At 43.7% G+C, this 15,039-nt stretch overlaps 1 protein-coding gene across 2 annotated transcripts in view; it reads right to left on the bottom strand.

Annotated features, from left to right (window-relative positions):
- Window positions 1-15,039, bottom strand: part of TRPC5 (transient receptor potential cation channel subfamily C member 5) — a 272,031-nt gene that overhangs the window by 52,807 nt on the left and 204,185 nt on the right. For both annotated transcript variants that reach the window (XM_005673829.3, NM_001097459.1), the window contains 2 exon segments: window positions 14,701-14,840; window positions 8,068-8,390 (listed from right to left, as the gene is read on the bottom strand). In XM_005673829.3, coding sequence (XP_005673886.1) covers window positions 8,068-8,390; window positions 14,701-14,840 — 463 coding nt within the window.

Here is a 15,039-nt window from a genome sequence, read left to right on the forward strand (position 1 = left end):
GCTTTCTAGTATAGTGGGGTCTCGGTCTGTGGGGTGAGAGAGAGAGACAGCAAGTGACTAAAATAAGATGATCTATTACATTATTATTATTATTACTATTACCTTTATTAGTTTAGGTCACCTACTGTAATGGAGATGCACTTAGAATGCCATGGGAAGCAGAAGGAGCCTGTAACTGAGAGTGGGGTATGAGTGGGTAAGAAAAGGCCCAATAGAGCAGGTAAGGCTTTGGCAGATGCTTGAAGCCTGGGTAAGAGTTGTCCAGGCTGGCCAGTTGGGGATGGGTGGCCCAGGCAGAGGGAGTGGCATGGGATGTACATGGGCCTAGAGGGCTGAGAGGCTCTTCCATCACTGGGAAGAGCAAGATGTTAACTATGGAAGAGAGGGAGCCTGGAGAGGTGGCATCCAGATTCTCAGGCCCTGTGCCCTCCAGGAAAGAAGTGAATTTTACGTTGGAGAAGATCCAGATGCCAGGCAGGCATGAGACCCATGGTCTTCAAGACAAGAGAGGTATTTACCAAGTGGGAAATTGTTTTGAGGGGAGACAAGACTGGAGGTAGGGAGGCTAGGTGAGTGCACAGCAGTTTTGGGGAGAGATGATTTGGGCCTGAACTGAGACAGTGGCACAAGCGCACACAGGTGTGAGCATCTGTGTGAGTGCATGCACCTGCGTGTGTACACAGAAGATGAATGGATGAGATATTTAGGAAGAAGAACTGACAGTGCTGAGTGAGAGACAGGATGTGTTGCTTGAGAGACAGGGTGGGAGTTCCAGATGACTCCTAGGAGTCTGCCTCCTATCATTTCATGGAGGAATTAAAAGGGAGATAGGTTTGGGGTGGGGATAGAGACATGAGGAGTATAGTTGTGGACATTGTGTTTGAGAGGCATGTGGCACAGCCAGGGGTGTTCAGGAGGCAGCTGGACTTGAAGGTCAAGACCTCTGAAGGAGAAGCAGAACCTGCCAGTGAGCATCTTGCCAGTTCTACCATGTTTCTCTCACAAGTCCTGGGCCCTCAGAAGGAAGCCTTTCTAGGAGTTCCCGCTGTGGCACAATGGGTTAAGAACCTGACTACAGCAACTTGGGTCTCTGCGGAGGTGTGGGTTCAATTCCCAGCCTGGCGCAGTGGGTAAAGGATCTGACTGCAGCAGCTGGGGTTGTTGCAGAGGTGTGGGTTCAATTCCTGGCCTGGTGCAGTGGGTTAAAAGATCTGGCCTTGCCACAGCTGCAGTGGTTGCAGCTGCAGCTTGGCGTCAATCCCTAGCCTGGGAGCTTCCATATGTTGCTGGTGCAGCCATTGGAAAGAAAAAAACCAAAAAGGATGACTTTTCAGTTGCTCTTGACAGTGGATGAAGGCCAGGTTCTCCCAGGATTGGAATACTGAACCCAGACCACCAAGAATACTGTCATGTGGTTGTTAGCAAGGACAACAAGGTCCCCTTGAATTGTGTGCCCAGGAAAAAAAATTCTTTTTCTAAGTTGAAGAATAGCAATGACATTTCTGGAGCATCAAAGGAAAAGGGTGACAACAAGCAGATGCTATAGTTTACGTCAGGTCTGTTAACAAGCTCCCTTCTCCCCTTCTCTAAAAACAGAGTCTTTCTGACGCTCTAGTTGCGTGTATTTTAGCAGGTATTATAAATGCCCGAGTTGAAGCGTTTAAAGGAAAACATAGTTCTGAGTCAGATCTCTATGGAGGAAAAAAAACAACACCTAGAAGGGAAGTTGCAGTAACATTACCGCTGAATTGGCCCCAGCATGACAATGCTTCTTCAAGCCTGACACCCCAAGATAGAATTTTGTGGACGACAGGTGCCCATTCTTGTCAATTGTCCCTGCTGGGCAAGTGATGGGAGCAAAATGTCAGTTGGCAACAGGGGTGTTAATAATCACTGCAAACTTACAAGGAGGCATTTCCTAAACTTCCTCAGCAGAAGTCACAGGAAAGGGTAATTGGCAGGGACCTGGTGTCCTGAAAGGCACCTTGCATTCAGGTGTTCAATTCTGTCAAATGCTTTGATGGGAACAAATACAGTCTCCTGCTGCTCAAGCTACTACAGAATTGCTCTTTGTATTGGAAACAGGCTGATGTGCGTTCTGTCCCTTGAGTAATGCAGGAAAGGAAGCAGTTCCTAGTTAAGAGGCACTAACTAACAAGGTGACCCGTTGCTGTCGTATGCTCCTGGTTGGCTTAACCTAAGCAGCGCTATCTCCTTGTTAACCCTTTCTGGCTCCTTTTCCCCCTCTCATGTAAGTCTGGTTTCTGCATCTAAGATTTTGCCCCGAGTTCTGGGAGGAGAGGCAGGGAGTGGTGTGGAGGGTGGGTGTTGCAAAGCGGGCGATGGGGTGAGCCAACATGTTCCAGACTTTGTTCACTGGAACATCATCCTGACCAATACATTTCGGAAAACCTCTCCCTTTATTATAGACTCACAATGGAAAGCCTCTGAAAAGCCCTGCAGTGAAGAAGTCTTAAATCCGTCCTAGCATTTCCCAAACTCACTTGATTAGAGACCTTGTTTTCATGTCTCTTCATATCCCCTTGGACTGTGGTTATTTTTAATCCATTTTAGGACATGCTGCTAGAAGCATCCAATAAGGGTAGGCTACCTAGCATTGTTTTTTCCCCTCTCTATTGGTGGTGCTACTTGCGGTCAAGCAGAAACCTCCTTTCTTTCCCTGGACTCTGTTATTTAACACGTTTCTAGGAAGTCTGAGTCCACAGAACTGCCTTAGTTTATTAAAGTTAAGGGGGAAATTGTGTCTTAATTTAATGACTAGGACTCTGTCATGACCTTGGATCATCGCTGTGATTACTGGATAATGGACACTCTCGAGAACTGGGGCTGGAGATGGACAAGGTATAGGACCCTGAGTCTGGGGTGAGCTCAGGACCCCTTCTGGAACCCAACATGCTTTTCTGACATCTGCATATTTTCTGTGTCTTGTCTGCTTCCCCTAGCAGTGATCAATCAGAAAATAAAAGCCACTCTGGAGGCTTGAAGGTCCTAGAGAAGTAGGTGTTGAGTTTAAGAAGAAAAGGCACAGGGGTTCCCCATGTCCAGCCATAGTGGACTCATGGGCAGAGGGTCAGGACCCATCTCCTGTGTCCTAAGTGGGAATAGAGACATTGCCAATCACTGCTGGGTGACTGGTGGCCCACCTGAAATCTTAAATTAATGCCAGAAGTTGAGCTGACGCTAATCTGACTTTTAGCTTAGCCCCTCTCCAGCTTATGTCTGTGAAAGGGGTGCAGTCAACACTGGGAGGTGCTCACAGGCTTTTGCCATAAGCCCCACTCTCCACTCCACGCAGGGCTACGGCACAGAGAACGTGTCCCTGCTAGCATTCCAGCTTCTATTCCTCACTGGGTGGGCTCAGGCAGTCTTACTGGTTCCCAGTTAGCACGTCCAATGAACGTTGCTTGAAAGGGCAGCTTGATATGCCTTCGGTTTTCCAGTGCCAGGTGGGGGAAACATACACAGTGTCCCAGTCCCACGATACAATCAGGTAAAATAGAGAAGCCTGCTTAAACCGACCAATTCCCCTACCAACTTTTACCCTAATTCCATCAACTCTTTTTTGTTTGTTTGTTTTGTTTTTCGTCTTTTTAGGGCCACACCAGCAGCATATGGAGGTTCCCAGGCTAGGGGTCCAAATGGAGCTGAAGCCAGGGGCCTACACCACAGCCATAAGGGATCCAAGCCACATCTATGACATATATCACAGCTCACGGCAACGCTGGATCCTTAACCCACTGGGCAAGGCCACAGATTGAATCAGCAACCTCATGGTTCCTAATCAGATTATTTCCACCGCACCACGATGGGAACTCCTAATTCCATCAACTCTTAATGTTCCTACCTGTCGTTACTGCTAGGACTTCATTAACAGGTTTTAGTTTTATAATACTAGGTACAAGAAGTATTCTCCAGAAAGACCGAATATCCATTGTCAAAAACTGTTCAGGTAAAAAAGGCACAACTTCTTTTTTAAAATTCTTTTCAAATGTGTTAGTTTATTTATTTATTTTTTTAGGGCCACACCTGCAGCATATGGAGGTTCCCAGGCTAGGGGTTGAATTGGAGCTGTAGTCAATGGCCTCCGCCACAGCCACAGCAACCCCAGATGTGAACCACAGCTGTGACCTATACCACAGCTCACGGCAACACCAGATCCCCAACCCACTGACCAAGGTCAAGGATCAAACCTGCATCCTCATGTATACTAGGCAGACTTGTTTCTGCTGAGCCATGATGGGAACTCTGTTAGTTTAATTCTTTCTATTTTTTATGTCTGCACCTATGGCATATGGAAATTCCTGGGACATGGATTGAATCTGAGCCACGGCTGTGGCAGTGCTGGATCCTTCAATCCATTGCACTGGGCCAGGGATTGAACTCGAGTCTCCACAGAGACCAGACCTGCTGCAGTTGAATTACTTAACCCACTGCACCACAGCAGGAATTCCAAGACACAACTTCTCTACCTAAAGCCTGCTCAAGCATTCCAAGTTTTCATGATCCTATCAATCCTTGCCTTTTTTTTTTTTTCTTTTTAGGGCCACATGTGCCATATATGGAAGTTCCCAGGCTAGGGATTGAATTGGAGCTGCAGCTGCCGGCCTATACCACAGCTACAGCAACACTGGATCAGAGCTGCATCTGTGACCTACACCACAGCTCACAGCAACACCAGATCCTTAACCCACTGAGCAAAGCCAGGGATCGAACCCGCAACTTCATGGATATTAGTTGGGTTTGTAACCCGCTGAGCCACAATGGGGACTCCAACCCTCACATTCTTATGTTCTTTCAAACTCCTTGTAGCCTGAGTCAGGGCTTGACCAATGGGTTTTGGTACCATGTTTCATGGAACTCCTTGATATAGACAGGAGACTTCCTTTTCCACCTTCTGACCATTTTACCCACTTTTGTGCAAAAAGCTTTGTGTCCCCATCCAGGGATTAAGCCAAGGGACCCTGGCCATTTTATCAGTCTTTAACTTGACTAAACACTGCCACAAGCACTTTCTTTTTGTCTTTTTTTTAAGGGCCACACCCATGATATAGGGAAGTTCCCAGGCTAAGGGTCAAATCAGAGCTGTAGCTGCCAGCCTATACCACAGCCACAGCAATGCCAGATCACATCTGCGACCTACACCACAGCTCATGGCAACACCGGATCCTTAAGCCACTGAACGAACCCAGGGTTCAAGACATGTTCTCATGGATGCTGGTCAGGTTCTTTATCACTGAGCCACAATGGGAACTCCCACAAGCACTTCCTAGACTCCTTGTAATCGCTGCCTTCTGGCTTTTTAAATCTCTCCAAATTGGGATAAATAGAGTGGACTTGTTTGCTGCCCTTTAATGTTGGGAGATCAGAACAAGGTCCCTTTGTCCCACCCAACCTTTGGTAGCACTATATTAAAACCTTTGTTTTAATGCCATCAATGTCCATCTTATTTATTCTGTTTCTTAATAACCATCTAAATATTTCCACCCTGCTGAGACGAGTCCTGTGACTTTCCCCTCTGTTTCCTCTTTATTTAACTTCTATCAATATTTGCTTTATTCATCTTACTTCTTAATAACTGGTTAAAATTTTCTACCTTTTTGGCTCTCCCCATTTCCTCATTGACTAACCTAATTTTTTTTATCATCATATGTAAGACCCCTGAGGGAAAGCTGAGACAGCAAATTGGATAAGGCTTCCAGAACTTTCCCTTGGTTTTTCAGCAGTGAGGTTATATGGGGTGCCCATGTAAAAGGGGCCCCCCTTAGCCACAGCATTTACCATGAGCTAGGTAACCAGTATATTCAGTGGGTGAATATCTTAGTCATCACAAAGCCAGTCCCACATGGCTCACATCAAGCATCAGCTGATTCATCTGGGGTGCTCTACTTGGCATTCATCAGGGGAGACAGACAGCCTCTCTTTTCAGGGTAAACAGACCTCACAGTGGCGTTTATCCAGCCCACCAGGCTGGCTGTTCCCTTGGGAATAACCTGCTTTGTGTCTGGACCACATATAGCCATCTGTGATGGTTCAGTGGTGAGCTCTAGGTCCTGCATCAACCCAAACATGGTCTTCCACCAAAGCCAAAGACACAGCTCCTACATTAGTCACTCTCATGATCCATTTTGGTAAAGGTTCTTCAGGAAGCTGATAATATTCATCCACAAATGGAAACAACTCCTTCACACTATACTCCCTGCTTTCAGGAGTTTCTTAGTTCTACCCTCTTCCCATGCTAACTCACTTCTTGGTAACCAGAGATCTTAGAGGTACTATCTGTTGTCTCTGCACAATTTTTACCTCAAATTGGGGGTGGGGGAGAGGGTGTTCTGTGGCCAGAAGCCCAAGCTCAGACCCACCCAAATCTGAGCTTGGCCTAGCATCAAGGCCTAATTCAGCACTTTCTTTAATTTTAGCTCTTATAGATGACAATAACCTAGGGATTATATGCTTCTCATGATTCTTATTATTTTGCATTTCCTTATATAACTAATGACTCCTTGGGAGTTGGGTTTACTACTGTTATTAATTCCATTGGTAACTTTTACCTATCAGTGGCAATGCAACTGCAGTTTCATACCGTGGGTTACTAGATAGCCAGCCAAGGATCAAAGGTTCGTCATTCCCCCTTTTTTATTTTTTCTCTTCCCAAACCATATGCTATCATGATCCAGGGCTGTCCTAGCAAATCCCATTTCTCTGACACCATGTAAGGGGTTCTTAAATCAATTCCAACCTGTGGGTATAGGGAGCTATTTTTCTCCTACGCCACCAATTCTCCGATACCAGTTGGGTGTCCTACCCCTTCAGTTCTGACACTACGCGGTGACAACATCGGATTCCAAGGATTAAAAGCTCAGTCCTACAAGGCTGCTTCCCCCTCCCCCACTCCCTGACCCTAATTATACATTCAGCTGGTCACCTGTGCTTCTGAGCAGCTAACTATAGATTGGAGGTTCCCATGACCTTCTCCTTGGCTTTGATTAATTTGCTAGAGTGCTTCACAAAACTCAGAGAAACATTTAAATGGCTAGAGTATTGGTTTATTATAGAAGGATATAAATCAGGAACAGTCAGATAGAAGATGCATAGGGCAAGGTTATGTGGGGTGGGGTCTCCAGAGCTTCCACACCCTCTCTGATCACCCACTCTCCTCAAATCTACATGTTCACCAACCTGGAAGGTCTCTGAATCCTGCCCTTTTGGGTTTTTATGGAGAGTTCATCACATAGTCACAGTCAATTAAATCATTGGCCACTGGTGATTGAACTTAACGTCCAGTCCCTTTCTCTTCCCCTGAAAATTTCAACCCTCTAATCACATGGGGCATATCACCCCCATCCTTAGGCAAGGCCTAAAAGTCACCTCATTAACAAAGGACACCTTTACTATTCTCATCACTTATGAAGTTCCAAGACTTTTAGGAGCTCTGTGCCAGAAATGGGAACTAAGAGCAAATACATATGTCTTATTATAAATCACCATATCACAAGGTACATTAAGATAATTTTGCACCCTTTTTTTTTGGCCGCACTCTTGGCATGTGGAAGTTCCCAGGCCAGGGATCAAACCCATGCCATAGCAGCAACCTGAGATGCTTAACTCACTGTGCCATAAGGGAACTCCCTCTTCTTTTCTTTCTTAATTCAGCATAGTTGCGTTAGCTCTCGTGATCACTTGTGGAGAGGTATAGTATTGCTGTTTCATTTCCTTGGCTAGTGATGCTTTTTTTTGAGTGAGGAACTATTTACCCCCTTGCCACGAATTCCTGGCAATATGGGATGCTGCCAGAACAGTTCAGAATGAACTCTTTAGATGAGTTCCTGGGAGCCTATGGTGTTTGTCTCTTTCCTCCCTCACCTACGTCTACTTCCTGTCCTAGTCCCCTGCAGTGAGGGAAGAATCTTCCTCCACTTCAGCCCCTTCGGGATGATCCATAAGTGAGCCCTGCATGCAGTGTCAAGGGGGTAGTGATGAAGCCATGGACTGAAAATAGGGCCAAGAAGGAGAAAGCAGACAAAAGGCAGAGGAGAGGGGAAGTCTTACGTGGAGAAGGCATTGTTCTGCTTCTCGCAGCGGATCCCCTTGCAGTTGTTTGGCTCATCGATAGCTCTGGTCTCATAATAAAAGTAAAGCTGGTTCAATCCGTTAGCAAAAGCCAGCAGTACCAGGCAGTAGATAAAGAGGAATTTGAGGATATCAAGCAACATGCGTCCCAGAGAGATCTGCAGAGGCCCTAAGTGGGAGTTGGCTGTGAACAGGGATATGAGGCGCAGCGAACTTAAAATGTTGGATATGGCAAAGAGCGCTTCCGCAATCAGAGTCGGGTGCCACATTTCCCATTCTTCCCTTGGACGAGAACCATTATACTGAAAGAAACAAGTGAACAAGATGAGAGGCACAGTGAGCATTTGCAAAACTTCCCCTCCTTTCCTCTCTTCTGTACCCCTCCCCCCTCAAAGCCACCAAAGTAAGCATCAAGCATTCACTGCTACCACAGGGCCCTGTGACTGGCGCTCTTTTGTCTTTTTCCCCCACCCAATCAATACATGATGCTAATAACTCTCTTCCTCCTACTCCCATCCAAATATACACACAGCACATATACATAGAAAATGAATTTCAGAGCCATCATCTGGAGCAACCACCTGTGGTTTATCAACAGATATTTTCACACCGTGAGTTGACCAGATTGTTGGGGAGCGTCACTGGAAAAGAGCCACTGGTATGTCCAAAGGAGTAGGGCCAACTTACCCTGCCTCCTAATGAGATTTCACATCAGATTTACTGCCCAGTCCTCCGTTTTGTTCTGAGCACCGTGAACAACATGTAGGTAATGAAGGGCAAGGGATGGGTTCAGCCTCCCCAGTGCGCAGTGTTCATCTTGACTGCCCTGCCAACTGCAGTTTGGGGCTGACAGAGCATCTTTAAAGGGTCATTACTTAGAGTTTTCCGCCGACCCTCTTTTCTTCCATAATATTGCAAATGGCATGTCGACTGTCCCAGGTAGTGGATTTAGTACTGCTCACAGAGTGGTGTATGGATGGATTTTATTGTTTCTTTGACATTCTGACAAGTTGGATTGACCCTCTAGCACAAATGAAGGACCCTGGGGTTGAAGAAGGGGAAGAGCTAGTATTTCTTGGGTTGGCTGCCCATGTCTCAGTCTTTCTCAGACTTTCGGCTCTGGGAATATTGGTGGATGCCTTGTGGAAAAATGGCTTCGTTGTGAGACCTGAGCTCCAATTTAGGCTTTGTCTCTTAAAACTACCTCTATCTCTCAACTTCATCTAGAATGAAGATTATACTTAGATCCACTGCACGTGTTTGTGATTATGTACCCATATGTGAAAGTCTGTGTATTCCATAAGGGGAGATGTTATGGAAATACAAGAAATTGCTTTTTACCTTCCCCAAGACAGAAGTAGATTTTTGCCTGGAATTCAATCTGAAGCATATTGCCTTGAGTTCTCATCTAAATATCACAATTCTCAGGACTAAACGTAAACAACTTTCCCGAGAAAATGTTGCATCGGACGCCAAAATACTTTGTTAGCATTTCTAAAATGTGCTTCACTTCCAACAACTGAGGAAACTGGTGTTGTTCAAATCATTTATGTGTATCCAATATTCCTCACTGTCAGAAGAGTTTGGAGAAAACTTGCCACAATTGTGCTTCTGTTTCCAATAGGCTTGAGGTGGCCAATTGGTTTTATACACTCTTGGCCAAATCTTGTATCTCTCCATTTTCCTTGCCAAAGAAAACATTTGCTGCATCGTTGTGAGGTGTGGGCAGTGTTATGCCTATTTTCAAGGGGAGGAACTGAAATCCAGAGAGGCAGAGTGAATTGCTTAAGGTCACACAGCAAGTTGGTGGCAGAGTTGGGACTAAAACTCAGATCTCTAAACAGTCTAGCACTATTTCTATTAAATGCTACTTATATAATAGTTGCTATCACAGCACATATGTTAGAAAGGCCTTTACAGGTTTTGAGGTCTATGTGAAAGATGGAGATTCTTTGCTGATAACAAAACAGACCTATATTTTGGAACTAGGAATTATCAACTGGAACAGGCATAGCTGATAATTTAGGGTTTTCTCTCTCCACAGGCACAACTGTAACCACAGGGAAGTCGGATGCCTGTGGAGTGGTGAGTCTGGATTTATAGTCAAACATGTGAAAGATGAGTCTCCTGGAAAATCTATGCTTTGCAAATCCTTTTTTGGAGAAAGATATTGTAGAACATGATAGCAGGGAGTAAATTTGGAGCTGATTTAGCATAGAGGGCAGCAAACTTTTTCTGTCAAGGGCCAGATAGTATATATTTTTGGCTTTGTGGGCTACGTGGGCTTTCCTTCTAACTAACAGGCAATTTGTAAACAAATGGATATGGCAGCGGCCCAAGTTTGACCTGCAGATCATCGTTTGCTGACCCCCGATTGAATACAAGTGCTTTACAAATTGTATTTTTCTTTTTTTTTTTTTTGTCTTTTTAGGGCTGTACCCGCGGCATATGGAGGTTCCCAGGCTAGGGGTCTAATCGGAGCTCTAGCTGCCTGCCTACGTCACAGCCACAGCAACACGGGATCCAAACCACATCTGTGACCTACACCACAGCTCACAACAATGCTGGATCCTTAACCCACTAAGTGAGGCCAGGGATCGAATCTGCATCCTCATGGATACTAGTCGGATTCGTTTCTGCTGAGCAATGACGGGAACTCCACAAATTGTATTTCTTAAAGCATGAGGGTTCAATGGAAGCATTTGGTGGCCTCTGTGGAAACCAAAGAGGAGGCTTGGAAGATTCATTTCTCAATCTAAATTCATTCCTTTGAGCTCCTTAATATATTGAAACTCTGCATAAGTTTTAACTTCAAGATGTGGTTCCTGAAGTCTGGGAGAGTTATGCTTCCTGCTTGGCTTTTGTTCCTCAGAATTGCTTTGGCAATTCTGGGTCTTTTGTGGTTCCATATAAATTTTCGGATTATTTGCTCTACTTCTGTGAAAAATGTCATGGGTAATTTGATAGGGATTGCATTGAATCTGTAGATTGCTTTGGGAGGTATGGCCATTTTTACAATATTAATTTTTCCAACCCAGGAGCATGGAGTATCTTTCCATTTCTTTACATCTTCTTTTAGTTCCTTGATTAATGTTTTATAATTCTCAGCATTTAAGTCTTTTACTTCCTTGGTCAGGTGTATTCCCAGGTATTTGATTTTTGGAGGTGCAATTTTAAAAGGTATTGTGTTTTTATATTCCTTTTCTAATATTTCATTGTTAGTATGTAGAAATGCGACTGGTTTCTGAAGGTGAATCTTATATCCTGCTCCTTTGCTGAATTTGTTGATCAGTTCAAGTAGTTTTGGGGTTGAGTCCTTAGGGTTTTCTATATATAGTATCATGTCATCTGCATACAGTGACAGTTTTACCTCTTCTCTTCCTGTTTGGATGCCTTTTATTTCTTTTGTTTGTCTGATTGCTGTGGCTAGGACATCCAGTACTATGTTGAATAACAGTGGTGAGAAGGGGCATCCTTATCTTGTTCCTGATTTTAGTGGAAAGGCTTTCAGCTTTTCTCCGTTGAGTACTATATTGGCTGTGGATTTGTCATAAATGGCTTTATTATGTTAAGGTATGTTTCCTCTATACCCACTTTGGTAAGAGTTTTGATCATGAATGGATGTTGAACTTTGTCAAATGCTTTTGCAGCTCATAGATATCAGAGCAGGGATTAAATTTAGGTTTCTTGACTCTTCAGTTAGTGATATTGGTAAGCAGGTGATTTTTCTTATGGAACACAGCTTGAAAATTGGCCTCTGTACCTTTCAAAGGGGGTGTGAATTACACTCCATTGAATGAAAAGCACACTCTGAGGAGGGTTGGCTAAATGTCAATATTCAGTAGTAATAAAGATGGTGGGAGTTGTGTCTTCATCCAAGTTCTGGCTGAAGAAAGGATCACAACTCAGTGGGTATAAAAGTTCAGATTTAGGAGTTCCCGTCATGGCGCAGTGGTTAACGAATCCGACTAGGAACCATGAGGTTGCGGGTTCGGTCCCTGCCCTTGCTCAGTGGGTTAACGATCCGGCGTTGCCGTGAGCTGTGGTGTAGGTTGCAGACACGGCTCGGATCCCGTGTTGCTGTGGCTCTGGCGTAGGCCGGCGGCTACAGCTCCGATTGGACCCCTAGCCTGGGAACCTCCATATGCCGTGGGAGCAGCCCAAGAAATAGCAACAACAACAACAACAACAAAAGACAAAAAGACAAAAAAAAAAAAAAAGTTCAGATTTAGTCTGTACATATGGTTGAAAGTGGTGGTAGGATAAATCGAGAAGACAAAAGGACAATTATTCTTCATTTATAGGGTTATCTTGGGGGCATCAAGGGCTGATCTTATGTGTTTGTTCCTTTTGAGTACTTTGGCGTGTGGCTTGTGCTTCCTCTTGTTGGCCATGTGAAGTGGAATATATATATATATATATATATATATATATATATATATATGACTAGTTTTTTACTCTGATAAAGGATTTTCTTAAGGCTGGTTTATGCCATGGTGCTTCTGCCCTGCCTCAGTACAATGGTGATCTAAATTTTTTCAAAGAATTTGGGCACCAGCCCTGTGTCTTTACCTCTAGAGGTTGGCTTGGCTACTTGAAGAAGTTCATTTCAAACTGGTGTACCTCTGTGGACAAGTGGAACAGACTGTCCATTTACCATTTCTCATTTCAAATCCAGTCTGCATGCAGCATGTCTTGCTTTGTAAATTCTCCTTTTTAAAGAAGGATTCCAACTTCTTGGCAAATGTCTTTTTCTGAGTTAAGTGTTTGTTAGTTGAGGGGCATTTACGCAGCTTGGTAGAGCTGATTTATCCATAAACTCTCTGGTGGGGAAGTGTCTTGGAAGCCTTGCCAGTGAAGTTGGATAGGTTATGTGATTAACTAATGGGTATCTGTTAACACATTTCACATCTCCAAGGGTTAATCCTTTTGAGCATTTATTCTAAACTTTCCTAAGTAGAATCCACCAATGTCTAGATCCGTAATTTATTGTCCTTTCAGCGTATAAATACCACTTCCAAAGGAAGATTTTTTTTTTTTTAGGCAGGCAGTGTTACTTAGTCAAGGCAGTGCCAGAATGACATGGATTTCATCCAAGCACATTAACTTGAGATTCAAACATTTTCCTTTACCAGCTTTTTCTTGTAAGGAAGTTGTAAGTATGTGTTAAACGATCACCACAAGTATAAGCATACTCTTAAGCTTCTTTCAAAAATGTTTCATGACTGCATTCAATATTCATGCTCCACATAACTAGATACCACAGTCTTAAAATTTATGCAATATGCATATTAGGGATATAAAAATAAACTAAGTTGTTGGCAATTTGGGGGACAGCCATATTCCCATTCTAAAACTCCTTACTGTGGGATTTAGTGCCAAAAAGCATGACTGACTAGACAATCTTGGAGACAGAATTGTCAGCTTTTCCTCATGCTGGAGGAGTTCAATTCAGGGTAGAAGGAGCACAACCATTCCATTATCTAATGGCAGCAAATCTGAACGAAGAGCCTGTGACTACCCAATGTGAGGTGTTGGCCATGAAGCTACTTTTCAGGATAATTCAGGCTGTACATTGTGCAGGCTGAAAGCATCAAGGTTGTATACTGTGTGTGTGTGTGTGTGTGTGTGTGTGTTATCTGGATTGTTAGAACGATGTAGGTTGGGTGATACTGAAAAAGCTGGATTCATAACAGGTCGAATGATTGCCCTCGTGGTGGAAGTGATGTGGGAGGCAAAGACAATTAAAAATATAGAATAGACAGGTAATGGGGACCTACTGTATAGCACAGGGAAATGTACTCAGTACTGTGTGGTAACCTATATGGGAAAAAAATCTGAAAAGGAATGGATATATGTATATGTAAAACTGATTTACTTTGCTGTATACCTGAAATTAACACAACTTTGTAAGTCAACTACATTCTAATAAAAATTTTTTTAAAAAGATACAGCAGAGAGCTAAAAAAAAAAAATCTATGTCTCCTGCAGTGAAGTTTCTAGGGTCTTGCTACCTGTCATATGAAGAACACTTGAGGGAAGTGTGAATATTTAGCTTTGAGGAGAGAAAACTCAGCGGGTTAAGGAGAGATGACTTCTCATCCGAAGCACTTTATGGAGAAGGAACAGCCTTGTTCTGTTTGACCTCACAGGGAGGAAGAATTACTAATGGATGTGTCACGGGGAGAAAAATATTAGAAAAAGCAAACTAGCGCTTTTTAATGAAGTGACAAGAGTTGAGAGAGGCATTTGGAAATTCAGTGAATTTCCTGTCTCTGCCCTTATGCAAGCATCAGTGGGCCATCTTCTTGGTGAGCATGTTGTAGAGAGGATTTAAACACTGACTGGATGGGTTGGTGGCTGAAGAACCTTTTACTCTCAGAGTTTAAGAAGCTAAGGATTCATTAGCTAATTGCTCCATTCTCCACTTTCTTTGGTTTAGGTGGACACAGCTTCCAAATCATTGAAAGAATATCTCTTTATATGGTACTTTCCCACATGGATTGGACTGTCATGAGCACTTTTCCCTTAAATTCTTTATGCTCCCAGTACTAAAGTTTAAGGTAACCAAAATCATCATTTTTTTTTTAAATGACAAACATTCCAAGTTACCTTGACATAGGCCACAATCTTCAAGGAAATAGTTGCCAGGTAGAGTGAGTTCATTGCAAAATCCATCAGGTTCCACCAATCATGGATGTATTCAGTAAATCCACCATCCCACATTTCCTTAATCTCCCCCCAAATGAAACCTGAAGAATGGAGGCAAAAGGTTTATTTCTTCACAGGTCAGAAGAATCATCATAGTAGAAGCCCCCCAAATGAAGAAAGAGGAAATCTATGACTGAATTGGGGGTCAGTGGAGCCCCTAGAATAGTAGTAACTTTCTTCTTTCCTTGATCCCTCACCTCCTTGCCTTAAACTTGCCAAACCTAATAGGTTTTACCTAAT

This window comes from Sus scrofa, chromosome X (genome assembly GCF_000003025.6).
Source record: "Sus scrofa isolate TJ Tabasco breed Duroc chromosome X, Sscrofa11.1, whole genome shotgun sequence".
Lineage (NCBI taxonomy): Eukaryota > Metazoa > Chordata > Mammalia > Artiodactyla > Suidae > Sus > Sus scrofa.